We start from the raw sequence: 17,197 nt of genomic DNA on the forward strand, positions 1-17,197 counted from the left end.
GATTATTTTATTTTGAACATGTTAAAATGACAAAATAAAATACATAGGCAGCGAAACAAAACAAAAAACAAAATTAACAGCAAACTATCAGTAAGCAACACAAATAATAAGCTTTCAATGTTCAAAAAGGGCATAGGATGAAGTAAAGAACTTTTCTAGTCCTTCTAGTCCCTTTTTTTAAATATACTTTACTGATCAAATCAAAGCCAAAAAACATTCAAAATAATACAAGAGAATAATATAACTTGCATAGAAACAATAACAACACAAGTCAAAAAGATTTTTTTTTAGAGATTTGTTTAAACTTACTGAATATTCTACATGTTGTCATTTATTCACTACAGTTGTTCCATAGATTAACTCCTTTTGTTGTCATACAATGAAGTTTTGTATTTGTCCTCACTATTTTTTTTTGAACAAACATATTCCTCTTAAATCATATTTACTTTCCCTCATTTGAAACAACCTTTAGATACTGTTTGGTAACTACTGATTTTTCACTCTGTACAAGATTTGAATAGTTTTGAAGTCAACCAGTTTGGAATATGATTGCAGCAGTAAAAGCAATACCAATTCAGGCCAAACAAAGAAAATATCCTTTAAAAATATTGCACACCAATGCCTTTTTCTGTGTATATGTGTGTATGTGAGAGCTTGTATATGTCACTGTCAATACGAGCGGGGTGTTGATTGGGACCCTCTGTAGCTGTACAATGTGCTGGAGTGTTCCAGTGTTTGAGGTTCGGACCGAGCTGCCCGCACTCTGCCATTTCCAGCTCTGTGTATAAATAAACAACAGTCACGCTGGCTGCACTCTGATTGGACACCATGTAATGAGCTGTGAAAGGCCAGTCAGCAGTGTCACACCATGAACAGCCTCCTCTATATAATTAATACCAGACCTCAACACGCATGACATACTCATGGAACCTGTGTACACTTTTTGTCACTTTTTCTCTATGTGTGTGTCTTCTCCATCAGAGGTTTTGATGCGTATAATGCATATATTAAAATATATGCACATTATGTGTGCAATTATGTACATGAGAAATTATATGTGTCATCAAGTTTCTTTAATGCATGTTTGGACATCTAGATATTTTCTCTATAAGTGTATTATCTTCTGTATTTAATGTATAAATGTTGCACATCTTGTGTCACTATGACTTTTTAAGTGTCACTTTCCTCCATGTTTTTCTGTTTTACATTTATCTTGAATTTTGAACAATTAATCGTTTTCATTCTGCTTGTATCCAGATTTTTTTTTTAACATTTTCATTACATTAGCATCATAACTGGCAGTTGGCAGAAGTAAAAAGAAACTTTTGATAAACTTTACCTGAACTTTACCTGCGTAATCTGCTATCTTGTACTGCAATAGAGGACCACAATGGAAATAAGCCTGAGGTTTTTTTGTGTATTTTAATCCTCGACAATTTTAAAAAATCTTATATAGAGTCTGTCTTTGTGATCAACCTGTCATGTAGGTTTTAAAATTTTATCAAATAAATCTATCTATCAACCAAAGTCTTTTAGATCTGCTGTTGCAAGTTTTAAAAAATAGCAGTTGTGTAAAACACTGTGGAAAATGCTGCTAGTATAAAACAAAAGTTCAGTGCTGCATATTTCTCTCCCATAATTCCTCGGTCAGCAGGGACTTTTCAGGGGGCAGGAATTGCAATCTAAAACAGGAACTAGGTTCCTGTGGTCAAAATGCAGGAAAAGTTCCTGAGGTCCCTAAAAAGGTTCCTGAAAAGTGCCTAGGGTGAAAGCGCAGGAAAAGTTATGTATAAGGGCCCTGTGACTGAAATGCAGGAAAAGTTCTTGAGTCTCTAAAAAGGTTCCTTTGGTGGAAATGTAATGTTTATATGAGTTTGTTAAAATAAGTTTCTGAGGTCAAAATGCAAGAAAAGTTCATGTGTTTCTCTTGTAACAAAATAATCTGAGCTCAAAGGTCCGCTCAGTTTTCAGAGCTTCAGCAGTACATCTCACAGTCTGCATTCAAATCTTCTATGAGGACCTTTAATGAGACTAGTACAGTTTAATGTAGCTCTGACTGTAGATTTTTTTTATTAAATTGTTCCTAAAAGTCAAGAATGAACTTCTATGCTAACAGTTTCCTCTTGAGTTTTACCAATACGCATTTTATGTGACAAATGTTCCAGCCAAAATCACTTCAGTCAGCTGAGTTACAGTGTGGTGCTGGTCGGGTGGAAGGTCAAAGGTTTAGGCCTACTCCTGTTCTATTTAGGCCCACACCTGTTTCTTCATAACCTGTATACATGTTGTTCTATATTTTATATAATTCTTTCATACATCTTCCCTGATACATTTTAGTGTTGCTAAGTTTAATTCCTCCTCTGTCTTCCTGTTTTATTTGTTGCATATTCTATTCATTGTGTAACTATTCCATGTTGCGGACACCCATCCACACATAGAGTCAGTGATGCTTGAGCTGACACAGCTGAGAATGCACACTTAAGGTTTACTGATGTATTTTACAGTAGACACACACATTGACACTCTCCCAACACCGTACATGCAAACATAACTATGATGCATTCACTGTCCCTCTGACAATAACATTTTGGATTTGTACGAGACCAGCTGTGCGGTATGAATCTTAACTGGTTTGTTTTAGCTTAAGTGCTCAAGTTAAGTGTGTGTATGTGTGTGTGTACATAAGGACACAAACTCCATTGCAACACAGTTCCTACATTACATAGACATCTTTCCTGTGTATTCATGTGTGTGCCTGTGTGTGTGTGTGTGTGTGTGTGTGTGTGTGTGTGTGTGTGTGTGTGTGTGTGTGTGTGTGCGTGTACAGAGGAGGCGGTGGCCCTAAATGAGCCTGTGATGCAGCTCCACTTCCTCCTGGATTAAGTGTTAAAGTCAGGGTGGTCCCAGTCTGGGGGTGGTAATCCTGCTGCTCTGTACAAGTCCTCCTGCCAGTGTTCGTATACACACACACACACACACACACACACAAAGCCTCATGAGACTGTGCATATTTATTTACAGTTCGTGAAAGCAAAGCTGCAGAGATGTTGAAAAGTTTCGATGAGAGCAGCGTTTCACCAGCCAGCCTCTCGTTAGTAAAGCTGAGAATGATGCCATCAACGTCGCTTTTAGAGAACACTGCCTCAACTGCAACATATGTCATGTGAAACATAAAATAAATATTTGTTTCTGTGTATTAAGCTACTAGTATGTGTTTGTGTATTAAATACGCAGAAATAATCTCATTGTTTGGGTTCAACCTCCAACAGGCGGAGAGGAAGAACCACTGTTTCAGCGTGCAAGTAAACTAACCTGAGTATAAATGGCAAACAAGGCTGAACACACTGTAAATATAAATACTTGAAATAGGAATATCAGTTATTTATTTTTATATTTGTTCACTGTCATGGTATTACTAGCTTACTACCTTTAAGGGCAGGAAGTCATAAAAATGTACAAAAGTTACAGAAGTGATTGAATGTAACTTTATCAGGTGATCTGATGAAAACATATGTGAATTGAAAGTTGGCAGGATAATTTTTTTAAGTGATTTGATAAATGCAACATTGATTGAATAAAAAAATAAAAGTTTTTGTCATAAAGCACCATGTTTATCTTTCATTTTTTTGTCTTATAACAACTCTGTCTCAGAAATTGTGTCTATATACAAATTCCATTGATAATTGAAGGTATTCCTGTGGCTCTCTCCCTTTTAAAACAAGTTGTGCATGACTGTGAGCTGTAAACAATTCAACTAAACAGCTCTTTTCCCTTCTCAGATTGTATCATTTGTATAATTTTTATGAGCCCAAAGAGCATGCAAAAATTTGGAGAAAAGTCAGAGAAAATAAACCTAATTTTTTTGCAGCGGAGGTGTTTTTTCTTCTTCTTCTCTGTCTTTTTAATCACTTATGTTGCTACCCTTCTGATTAATCTTGTGACCTCATGTGGGGAAATAATACATATTGTAAAGTATGATAACTTGCATTTGAACATAAAGGAATGGACATCCAAAAAGAAAAAACACATTTCTGACCGGAGGGGGACTTTAAATTCCAGTTGACTTGCATTACCTCAACTGTTGTCACTGAATGCATATCCTTTCTATATATGTTGTTTTCTTTACCCATCTGTGGGTCTCACCTCGAATAACATGACATTTATTGATTGATTATGTTTGGATTTTACTGACCTTGACTCATAGAGTATACTTAGCTATTTATGAATTTGTTTGGCCAGTTTGAACTTGAAGGGTCAACAAGGCCAAGTACTGTAGCTAAAGTACACAACTTATGTTATTATGCTATCTTCTTGTTTTCTCTGAGCTTAGATGAGGTTTAACTAAATCCATGCTACCACCAGAACACTCTTGAAATCCATATAGCTCTAAAACTCACTGTATATATACACATAGGTGACTAATTGAGAGAAACCACCAACATAAAGTGTCTTAGTGAGATGTTGTTCCACCATCAGCTTCAATGCTCCTTTTCATAGATGAATGTGTGGAACCCTTCCGAATGCGCCGAAATCTCCCGTAGGTGATCAGTTGGGTTGAGACCAGGTGACTGTGAAGGCCATAACATACATTTTTTATTTTACACAATGCAAATACAGTTAAATACATAAACTGCAGCATCAGAAACAACTAGAGTTTTCTTTTAGGCCTGTTGTATTTGAGTTCATGAGCTGGCCCAGGTGTGTTGGATATTCATATGCACACGTGAACTGTAATCTGTGTGTGTGTGTGTGTGTGTGTGTGTGTGTGTGTGTGTGTGTGTGTGTGTGTGTGTGTGTGTGTGTGTGTGTGTGTGTGTGTGCGTGTGTCCAGGGTGTAAACAGCATCAGTCCAGGTCTGGAGGACATTTGAGGCACATAATGATGTATAGAGCTTTGTGCCAGGAAACCTAACTTGATTAGCAGCTAATGTTGCCTGAGCCGGGGCCATCGATCTTCATCATGGCCCCGCCCTCCCCCCAGTGCTGAGTGTGTATTTGGACAAGTGTAGCCGGTTTATGTAGAGAGTGAAAAAATATAATAAACACTTGGATTAGGAGCCCTTTTGAACCAGCAAGCTTTAAACCGTGTGATTTAGCTCTGAGCCGGGACTTGATTGCACATGAAACAGAGGCGATGACACTTTCCAGGGTCACAGTGATATTTCTCTCTCTCTGACTATAGAAGCTTGTCAGTTCTGTCTAAAATGAGTCATGATGAAGATATTTAAAGTCAGCTCAGAATGCTCTCTACTAATCCACACTTATCCCCCAGAACACCCCACACACGGACTATACAGGAGTATTCCTTCCTAACATAGATTTTGATGTCCAATAATAAATCCCTTTTATTCCCATCAAATGAATAATTCAACAGCTTTCAACTGTATCACACAGTCTTCATCAGTGGGGGAGTTTGCTCATTTTTCATGAAGACGGATCAGTTGACATGCAAGTTCAAAACACTAAACAGTGATAATGAAATGTGATAAAAAAAAAGAATTGAAACCATCGCCATGACAACTGAGCATACTCCATCTACCAAGGAAGGTCACAGATTGTGTCTGAAAGCCTCAAACAAGTAAGTGGCCCTTGTAATAAGAATTTTTTTGTTCAAATGAAAGCTCTTTCACAACCTTGGAAATAGTGGTCTATGTAACCAACATAAGGTCAACCTACTATTCTCTCAGAAGCTTTCAACCATAACACGTAGTCTTCATCAGTGGATGGAGTTTGCTCAGTCGTCACAGAGATGTATCTGTTGATATGCAAGTTCACTAACTGGCTGTTTTGATTTCATCTATAGCACTTTAAAAATAGCAATTTTGATAAGACAACAGAGCACACTTCATCAGCTGAGGAAGGTCAGGACATGTGCCTGAAAGCTTCAGAAAAAAACATGTAAGCAGTTTGCGATAAGGCAAGGCAAGACAAGGCAAGTTTATTTGTATAGCACATTTCAACAACAAGGCAATTCAAAGTGCTTTACATAGAGCATAAAAGACATCAAGACAGAATATAAAAGCAACACAAGTAAAAAGACATATAAAAGCAATTCAAAAATGTTAAATTTGGAAATAAAAAGAAACTAAAAAGGGAATAAGACAGATAAAACAAGAGAATAAAAGTAACAGTGCAGTGTAAGAGTTGGGTTTTTAAAAAAATCAAAATAAAAGTTCATTTTTGAACTTGGAAATAGTCATTTGACAAAGCAATCCCAACTCAAGGTAAACTTACTAGCTTATTTTATTTCCTAGCTTTCAACCATATCATAAGGTCTTCATCAGCAGATGGAGTTCAGTTGCCATGGAGATGGACCAGTTCACTCAGTTCATTCACTGGCTGCTTTGATTTCATCTATAGCACTTTTAAGATAACAACTATAATAAAACCTAAACTGTCTCCATGACAACTGAGCACACTCAATTTGCCGAGGAAGGTCACAAGATGTATCTGAAAGCTTCAGTAAGTGCCCCTTGTGATAAGACTTTTTTTTGTCCACATGAAAGTTCAGTCGACTTTGGGAAAAGTCGTTTGACAAAAAAATCCCTCAAAATTCTTGGTACACTTACTAGTTTTTTCCATAGCCTGCAGCCACATCACAAAGTCTTCCTCAACAGAAGGCGTTTAATCAGTTGTAATATGATTATAATAAATTAAAGACTTGATCTAAAATGACATTTCAAAGTAGAGTCTAGCTGTGTAATAACATTACTTGATACAGTACTTCTTGTTTTAATCAAACTGTGGAGAGTAGTTCTTAAAGGTGCTGGACATTTCTGTCTTCTGCATCAGTTTTCTCTGGACTTCTTCCCCCTCCAGCCTGGAAACTGAGTTTAGCTCAAAGTAGTAATCCACAGCATTTCATATAAATACTTGTCCATTCTGCTGCTCTCTCTGACTGATTACCACAACAGAACAATGATTCAACCTGATGAAAGCTTTTACATGTTCTAAACACACACATTGCGTCTGGTGGGTCTTTTCCTGGGGAAGAATTCTCCTTCAACAGGAAGTGATGCGTTTTCTGTTGCTGGTTTGTTTGGATTGAGCAGAAGAAGAACTGGGTTGTAGTGAGCAATGATGACTGGAGACAGAAAGGAAGATGACTGTCACATTCATTACTGACTTTGAAAATATTAGTTTGACAAAAAAAAACATTGGTGCTGCTTTAAAGGAATTAGGAATTATAAATTGCAACTAATAGCTTAATAGTGGTTTATACATGATTTACTAAATAATTTAAATGCAAACTCTTATTTTTAGACAAATTTCTCTGGAACTTTCCATAGCTCAGACCAACAGTACAAAATCAACACCAGCCAAAAGGATTTTTCACCACCTGACAACCCAAAAGTTGTTCTTATAAATATCTCATAATTTTTCTATGAAGAATAAGTAAATTAAAACCATTAATTAAGTCATTAGTCACAACTTATAAATGCTTTGGGTGGATGCCTCATCAGAAAGTGCTCCCAAAAAAATCTTAACTCACGGTCACCTTACTAGTTTTTTCATACCCCTTACTATCTTTCAAACTACAACTAAAACTAAAACATGTGGGACTGTCAAGCCAAAAGAAAGCATCTTTCACGATGAACACATAAAGTCATCCTTAAGTCGAAGAAGAAAATTGATCAAAGAGAATAAAGATATTCAAATTTGATGGGGATTTGAAGTGAAAAGCACATCTTTAGTTAGGGAGATTAAGAACGAAGAAGTGTTTATACATGAGGATGATGATCTAAACAGAACTAAATAGGAAGGATAGTTAAAGTAAGCACATTTAGGATAAATAGCAGCTGATGAAAATGTCCCTTGAATTTAAGGATGCCTTAAAACAAACAAAAACTACAAGAAAAAGAAACAGCTGAGTTGGTCTGATTCATAAACTCAGCATAATCCAGCATCTTAGGGTTTAACCTGTGTTATCCAGCAGTCTGTGTGTGCAGAGGAAAGGCACCAAAACCATCTCTGTCTGCCTGGTAAGGAGTTCAGACTGGTGCTAATGCTCGCTGCATGTTAAAGCTGTCCAACCGCAACCCACCAGCACAGTTTGTTTTCTCAGATAACAAATGCGACTGAGAGGATTTCCCTTTTGTCTGAGCTGCTTTCTCATGAGGATCTTTTACTGTTCAAACACTCACACAGACCATCAGATAACCAACATTTATTAATCCGCTTTGCTTTTGGAAGACTTCAGAGATCACTGGAGGATGAAGAGCCAGCGGAGCCAATTACAGAGGTTCATGTGTTAGTTACAAATACACCCAAACCACAAAGAGACGAAGCACCAAGCCTTCGCTTAAACCGATACTTCTCACTTATTTTCTTTCCACTCCTCTCTCACCCTCTCCTCCGTTCTTTCCCTTCTGTAGTTTTCATCATGTTTTATTTACACGTCTGACCAAAAGAATCCTATACACAGGAAATGCTTGTGATTGAGTTCCTCTCCTCAAATGTGGGGAAGTTTATTTATTTCAACAAACATTCCTGATTTGCACAGCGGCGGCCTCGCAGAGTCGAGCTCTTTCAGGCAAGTGCGTGTCCAAGCTATAGGCCTATATTTAGACATGGCTGCTCTCTGTTTGTAATGATGCTGTCAGCATAGCGCTCTGATTTCATGCAGGTGTCACTCTATGGTAAGTCTAAAAAAGGCTCATTTAGGACATCAGATCTTTAGATGTACAGCAGGATTAAATGAGAAGGCCACACAGCTGGAGAGTCATTAAAAACTGAAGTTCGACATGTTAACCAGAGCGCTATAGCTTCATCAAACTTTGCTGACTTTGAGCGAGAAAATTCGTTTTTGACCGTGGAAACAGTAGTTTGACAAAAAAAAAGTCAAGGTCCTCTTACTAGCTTTTTGTCAGAGCTGTCTACTTCAGCAGATGACTCAGTGATGAAATAGCTCAAAAAATCTCACTCAGTGACTGAGCAGTGACTAAACTGTACTGTTTTGAGGTTGACTGGTATTAAAATGATTGTATTTATTTATGTAGTTAACGTCTGATGTAACACGTATGTTACAGTTTGATGAATACATGGGAACTGACTGATTCATAGTAAACTGGTTGTTTATGGGAAGACCTGAACCTGATAATGAATATATTCAAACAAATGTGTGAAGTACTATTAGTAGCAGTAATAGTACAATTAGAGTTAAAATACAGTGAAGCCTCAATTTTTCAGAGGCTTTCCAACCCAATAAGGAACATATTTGGGGGGAAATCTGATAACTGGAATGCTATGATAAAAGCAAAAAACCTCAATAAAAAAATATACAGTATATCAGCACTGGACTTTACTTCCATGTGTTCCAATGGAAAAAGTGAACAATTCAGCTCAAGAATGATGTTCCTTCGTCAGATGAAGTCATCTGAGTAATTACTGGAGGAAGCTGAGATGCTGAAAACTGCGAACATTAAAAACAAAAAAACATGAGGAAAAAATGTAGACTTGCAAGAAGAAATTTGTTTTTTTTCTATCTCATCTCTCATGATGATTCAAATCATGATTCATCAGTGTGACCTCAGAAGTGGTGGACGCAGCTGAGCTGAACATCAAAGAATGGGCTCTGGATCACAGTCTTTAGTCAGTGACATTTTAGGCCAGAATGCAGCTCAGTGTCAGAACAGCTTAAGGTTCATATGTCTTTGGAATCATGTTAATGAAATGTTAGCTGATATTGATATTTTCTGTAAAGCCTTGTCTGTGTGTCATTCAGGGTGATTCTCATAACAATCTGAAGTTGATATAATTGAAAATGTTACTTTTTAAATTCAATAATCTTAACGTCCTGATACTGATATCAGTATGCGGTCACTTTTTTAAATTAATTGCACAACAGCAAAACTGAACAACGCTCAGTCCTGTGTGTCGAGGACAATAATGCACTTTTGATCTATGTTTTTGTCTTGTGCGTATTAAAGGCCTCTTTATGTCTGTAATGTCTCATGCCCGTTTGTTTTTAATGATTTATATCTCTTTTTGCTAATAAAACAACCCTTTGATCACAAAAACAGAATACATAGATGACATTTTGTTCAAACAACAACAGCCCCAACAGGATTTATAAGTATGCTTTTGACTCACAATTTTAAATAAATCATAACTTCCTTTATTACCAAACTAAACTTTATTTCACACATGAAATTCAGAGCAGAGTGGAATGTAAAATAGCTTTTGATTACATTATTGACTACTAAATTATTCTCACTTTATACTGTATTTCCAGAGTTCCAACACGTTGTTTAGGCTACACAAGCCCAGTCAAGACATTCAAGATTCTTCAATGAATTATGCCCACATTTTTACTGTAATTTTTTTTCTATCATGAGTGAGGAGAGAAATATATCTCAGGTTTCCATAAACATTTACCTGAACAATAACAACATATCTATGCAGTTAAGAATACGTTAAAGCCGTAGACTTTAAGAGCAATGTCTTTGGAAAAAAAAATGGTAAAAATAACCACAAACCTGACAATTACGCATGCGTAAAATTGGATCTAAAAGCCTTGCTGCGATCTCTGTCATTGTCTGAACATAGCTGTGTAGAGATTGCAGAGATCCTGAAAAGAGCAGAGCAGCAAGCTGCCCCACAGTAACTCACTGTGTGAAGCTAATTATAGACTTTACATATCTGCGCATTTGTGCGTAAAATACAATAAAGTCTGATTTCATCATTGCACTCATTTAAAATGCATTACTTTGTCGGGATAGGTGAGTGACAGGTAAGAACACAGAGGAAATCCCATCTGGTACAACTGATGCTGTCGACTACCCAGGAACACAGACGGGCTGAAAGCGGGACTTTGGCGCTCTGCGCATGCCTCCGCCGCCAAACCGAGGATGCTGTTGCGCATTTCGTCTTCACTTTTAGATAAGATGCTCTCAATGCTAAAACATTTCGATTTATCCCTGCTCGGAACATTTCCTTTCGGTCTGTCCTGCGCAAGTGCAGCCAAGTTCGTGTTTCCTGCGCAGCTGACGGCGCAGAGCGGACCTCTCTCTCTTTCTCTTCCGCTGAATGCTGACCTTCTCTCTTCCTGCTCCCGGCAGAGGGACGCGCCTGGGAGATGCTCAGCCTCCATCCACGGTTGAGCATGTCTCGGAGCGGGACACGACTCCGGCTGAGGGGAGTCACGCCTCTTCTCGGCGGGCGCAGGGGCGTCTTGGTTGGGGGACACTTTATGTCTCTGTGTGGGTGAATTTTGCGGCTGTTCAGCGTGATTGAATTCGGCAAGAACGGGTTTTGAGGTTGGTTGTGTCTCCATCCTCTCCGCATCCTGCCTTACTGGTACCTCTGCCACTCCAGAGCCAGTCTGTTTCAGAGATGCGTGAGGGTCCTTGGATGGCCCTGGGCCCTTGGTGCGCTTGTGTCCAGCAGTTTTGGATTCCAGAGCCTCCTGGTGACTCTTCGCCTTCCTCTTCCTCCGGCGGTAGTTGCCGTTCTCAAACATATCCAAGCACTTGGTGTCCAGAGTCCAGTAGCTGCCTTTGCCGGGCCGGCCTTTCTCTCTGGGTACCTTGATGAAGCAGTCGTTGAGGGAGAGATTGTGGCGGATGGAGTTCTGCCAGCCCTGCTTGTTGTCATGATAAAAAGGGAACCGGTCCATGATGAACTGGTAGATGCCGCTGAGCGTTGCGCGCTGCTCCGGTGCGCTCTTGATGGCCATGGCGATGAGTGCGATGTAGCTGTATGGCGGCTTCTGCGGAGGCTCCTGGCGAGTCGGCACGAAACTCAAGGCAGCGGGGACAACCCCTCCGCTGTCCCCTCCGTACAAGTAGATCAGCGGGGGACCAGAGAGGCTTAGGGCCGAAGATGGCACTCCGAACGACGGCAGACGACCGTGATAGAGAGTCATGACGCCGGAGAAGCTGGAGTGTGTCCCGGGGAAAGTTGAGCCTGCTCCCGGAGCTCCTCTCCTCCACTGACTGACTCCCCAACCTCATGAGGCCCCCAGAAGAAATGTTAATAATTGTTGTACGTTTGCTGTGTTATGTTGACTTTGCACTGGGAAATAAATTGTCCATCATAAACAGTCGGTGGTGTTCTCAGCCCACCCACATTAATTAAAATTTCATTGCGCTGAAACTCCCTCATGTTCCCCCCTCTGTCCAACAACCAATGAGGTGCCGGGTTATTCCCTCATCTGTTTATAGAATTAGTCGCTTGATAAGTCTGCCCACCCAGGTTGAATCAAGCTGTGTTTATTTGGAAAAATTTCCGGGCACCCAATACATAAACGCACTGATGTGCTGTTTGAAATATCACGTCCACCCCTGACGCTGAGAGTTGCTCACACAGAGAGAACAAGCAAACATTGCCGAGTCCTTTCTGGGAGTTGCTGTGGGTTCGCTCAAATGAAAACAAAGTGTATAAAAGGGAAAATAACTTAAACAATTTCTTTTAACTCGTGTCAGAATCTTTTCTTTCCTCCAGTCCAACAAAAATGGACGCAGGGGGACTACTTTTCTGTAGACACTGATTCTAGTAAACACCACAGAACATACACAGCGGGCTCCTATCCAAAGAATATGAGGACAGCGAAATACTGATAAGATATTATAATCATCAACATAACTTCTATTAATACTAGTAGGCCTACAACTGCTTTATATAACATACTAATCACTATCAAAGTGTTATTATACTTATAACTCCGCATTCCTAAAATATTTTTGACAATCTATCAAAAAAGTCTGTACATTTTTTGATTTTTTTTTATGTGCTTTATCTCCACCTTTAATATGATTTCCTTCTCCCACAGCAGAAAGAGCTCTGGTGATAGTAGGTATAATAAAATGAATTAGTTGCCATTGCAAACATAAAAGATTTACCACAAAATAAGGTAATTAATTTGATTGATACTTGAGTTATGACCAAAAGACGCTTTACCCTCCACCACACCTTAAGGGCAACTTTTTGTTTTTATTTAACCCTTACATACTGTTCAGATTCTGACACTTGACAGTAAGTATCCCCTCATAATTAGTCTCCACACCAAACTTTGAACCACAAATCTATTTTGCCTTCATAAATAGCATAACAGTCATTCATAAATGGGTGCTTATTCCTTCATAAATGTTTCAGAGAGCAGAGTGTGTATATTCTTGACAGTGTCACCACATTCATAATCACACTATATCATCTCTCATGTTACCTAAAACAGGAGAACATAACACTCAATGAATTAATCATTAAATATGTGGCCATTGCATATATATTTTCCCACAACTGCAGCAAGTTGTGCTTGTTTTGCGGTCTTTTTTATTGTGCAGAAGTCAGACTGTGGGACTGCAGAGAGATCAGGGCCACATTCAGACAGCTGTGGCTGGTGTGAAGAGAAGGTGGTGTCACCTTTGCATGAGAGCTCCAAGCTCCTCCAGTAAGAAATTCATGATTCCCATAACCACTCGTCACCTTGCTTTGACCCCCTCTTTGAATAAATAAAGTCAAAGTTGACCCTGAACTGTCCAACTGTTGTTTTTTATGCTTTACGCATATAGAAGCCCATAATGTGAATATAGTAGTCTAGTTTTAAGATGCATCTGTTCTTGTTCTTCTGTTTGCTGCTATGACACTTCAATTTCTGTGTGTGAGGTCAATAAAATTTAGTTTATCTGTATTATTTTATCTTTACAAAATGAGAAAAGGACTTCACTTTGTAACTGGCTTTTGAAGGGGTCCCTGATGACTTCAAGGGCCTGAGCAATGACTGGTTCATCAGCAAGCAAAAATGCTAAACATTACCTAGTCCCTGCCTCTAAAATGTGAGGATTTGCGGCATATCACTGTCTTTGATCATTGTAAATCATCAAAATCCTCCTCTTGGGCCCTTATTGATCCTTCCTCACACACACCACCCGCCCTTTGTGCTCTGCTTCATCATCTGTCCAGAGACATAGAAACCAACCAGCCCTCCTGTGTTGGAGCACTGGTTTATTGTATTTCAGTTTAGTTTGAAACATTATTTAGCAATATGTACCATGTGAACACAATATAAATAAATATAATTATGACCATTGATACAAGTCAGTTGATTTTTTTTTACTTCAGCTGTGAAAATATGAAAACAAATCATCAGTTAATCCAATTACAAAAAGTTAGGGATACACCAACTGGACTTTTTCAGTCCTGACACCGATACCTAGGCTTTGGATATCAGCTGATACAGAGCACTGATCTGATACCAGTGATTAATTAATGAGCTGTATGTCTCACTGTGTGAATGAGACTGGGATCCTTCTTTTATGTTTAAGGCAAAATCAGGCTTTAACATTGCTTTCCTGACTTTGTAAAACAACATGTAACAAATAAATACATAGCTATAAAGTTACTGAATTATTATTTATTAAAATAATGGTATCCAGCTATATCCAGCTTTTTGAGTCAATATCGGACTGATATCCAGTATCAGTACTGGCACATCTCTACAAAGAGTCAGCAAACACACAGGGAACCTGGGACTTTTAGGGCCACTGACGGTGTAGGGGACCAGGTGCAGTTGCCTACTTTGCCCGGTTGGTATTCTAGTCTTGTATACTGAATATCTTTGGGTATTAGAACATTGACAAAGCAAGCACTTTGAAGACAGACTAAAAATTTGAATTGAAAAAAATCGACAAAAAACCAAAAGATTGTTAGTTGTAGACCATTTATCTACCTGCTGGGTCCACCAGGCTAGAGGGAATCAGGGGTCTGGATAGTCACCTAAATTGAGCTCTATGTAACAGATGACTGCTCTGCTCATGGGATGGATTTGCCTGTTCTGTATATTGACTCACTGTTTGCAACAAAGCTGGGCAAAATGAAAACGTGGTGTTTTAATTGTCCTTTGAGAAGCTGCAGGCAGGCGCTCAGCACTGTATTGCCTTACAAGGACAACATGGACAGTGTATTATTTGTAGATGTGAGCATGATGCTTTATATTATGTATTTTCCTGTTTATAGGTCAAAGGAGGATTATAACAACTTTACAAGTGCGCACAGCTGTCTCCTGCTTACATTAGAGGTTTGGAGCTTTCAGTGGATAAACTCAGAAGTTGGTCTTTTCTCTGTTTCTCTCTCAGCAGACGGTGATTCATTAGCAAATAAAACTAAACTAACATGCAAGTAGGAGACGTGTACAGCCCACAGCATGCAGGATTAGACATTTTCAGAGGATGACTGCTTGGAAAAATCTGTGTCTCCATACTGATATATTTTAGAATTTACATTAATGACAGTATTTATCCATCAGCTGGTGCACATCAGCCTGTGATGTAAGCATGAGGGCTATTAAACACTTATCACAGTGTTAATAGAAACATCCCTGCATCTGAGTGATAACACAATACAATTAACAGAACTCATGTGAACCATCATTAATATACATTGTCAGTGTAAGAGAAGATTGAATATAATTCACACAGGGAGTGCTGATTATCAGAGGATGCCCAAGTTCAAGTGGCAAAATGTCCATCCTCAAATTTGACTGAAGTGCAGTTTATCACATTGTAAAATACAGTTTAAAGGGGCAACAAGCTATAATTTACACCACAGTGGACAGAACTGTTCTAAACAGGTACCACAGTTACTGAACACGGAGCAAACAGACATCAGAGAAGAACAACAGACGCTCACAGTACACTGTTTGTGATGTGCTTGGTCAGAGAGAGAGGTGGACACAGAAGAAGGACAGAGATATGGACAGAGATATGGAGATACACCATGCCAAAATATTTTTAGCGTACTGCAGGACCAATACTGCAGCTAATGAAATGCTGTGACCACATAGACAACAGTGCATGGATAGTGATGAGGTGTTGGAAGGGATTCAAATTTTGTGTTTTCTTTCTAATGTACATGAATTTGTGGTATTGAGATATTTGTGTTTGTTTAATTTTTGTATTTTCTGTTTTACATCATATACTCACTGTGAATAGGGGACATAGACGGTTGAAACTGATGTAAATTTGACATTGTTATTGGGTCACTGTATATAAGTGTCACTGAGAAATTACATAGGGAAACAACTTTAGTATCTTCTGTCACTCTGACACAGTTCCTTAGACATTTGACTGTCTTGGCTTAAGCCGTGATTGGTAGTTTGTCATTTTAGTTGAAGTGATTAACTTGAAGCACAAATTGTGTCAGAGTCAGAGAGCTTATTGATATCCTAAGGACTAACAGATATGTTGAAGATCTTTCTGATGTGTTGAGCCTAAAATTGATGAGATCAGGCCTATCAAAAGGGAGAGAGGTGATGTATCCACGCAGTATGTGGTTACTTTTAAGTGAACTTGTGTAACTTTTGATGAACTGTGGCCCTAGTGGCCACAAGTGATGATTATGAGATAATGATAAATGTTAAATTATAGTGTAACAGTAGCACAAGTATAAAGTATAAAGTCAGCAAACTAACTCAATAATGTCAGGTACACAGCAATAAAAAAAAAAGGTTGCTAACATTAGCCACCATAAGCAACTGGTCATACCAGTCCAAGTAAGGTTGTAGCAGCAAAACCACTGAGTGTATTAAATCCAGCAAGGGTGTGTTTTATTATTTAAATGACAACTATGAGATAAGCTAAATGCTAAAACATAGTGCAATAGTAGCACGAGTAGAAGAGTCATAAAGTCAGTCAACTAATTAAGCAATGTTGGCTCCACAGCAATATCTATAATAGTTTAGCTAACATTAGCTACAATAAGCTACTGGTCATAACAGACCAAGTCAGTCTGTATCTGAAAATCTCTGAGTGTTGAAATGAACAAGAGTGTGGTTTATTGTTTAGGAATTCAACTTTTAATTCATAGGAGGAAGGATGTGTTATTTCCGTTTACAAGAGTTACTTCATCTTACTTTAAGAATCACTACGCCTAGTCAAATAGTCCACAGTTCCTCATTTGTATTGTTCCATCGACCCTCCTTTGACCCAGCACATAAATAACATACACTTCACTACACTCTGACTAATTTAATGAAAACTTCTCCACTCACTACTATTCTCTGATGATGTCATGAGAGGTAACCTGCAATTATGGGATTCAGAAATCCTGACTTGTTGCATCATTTACAACAGTCACTCTATATAACAGTACCAGCTAAAGCCTAGCTATAGCTACAAATATTCATCATTTCAAATGGTCTGGTTATACTTGAATAGCTTCTGTCACATCTGTATTTTTGACCCTATCCACTTACTGTAATC

General features: G+C 38.6%; 1 protein-coding gene across 1 annotated transcript; it reads right to left on the reverse strand.

The window, feature by feature from the left end:
* Positions 1-10,115: 10,115 nt before the first annotated feature.
* On the reverse strand, positions 10,116-12,104 carry foxl1 (forkhead box L1). Its single transcript, XM_067588732.1, has one exon. The coding sequence runs from the start codon at positions 11,863-11,865 to the stop codon at positions 10,690-10,692; it is 1,176 nt and encodes a 391-aa protein (XP_067444833.1). The 5' UTR covers positions 11,866-12,104; the 3' UTR covers positions 10,116-10,689.
* Between the last annotated feature and the right edge of the window lie 5,093 nt (positions 12,105-17,197).

Source organism: Thunnus thynnus, chromosome 5 (assembly GCF_963924715.1).
Source record: "Thunnus thynnus chromosome 5, fThuThy2.1, whole genome shotgun sequence".
NCBI lineage: Eukaryota > Metazoa > Chordata > Actinopteri > Scombriformes > Scombridae > Thunnus > Thunnus thynnus.

Excerpts from the sequence above, each read along its gene's own strand:
- foxl1 (XM_067588732.1), bottom strand. The coding sequence starts at position 11,865 with ATGACTCTCTATCACGGTCGTCTGCCGTCGTTCGGAGTGCCATCTTCG.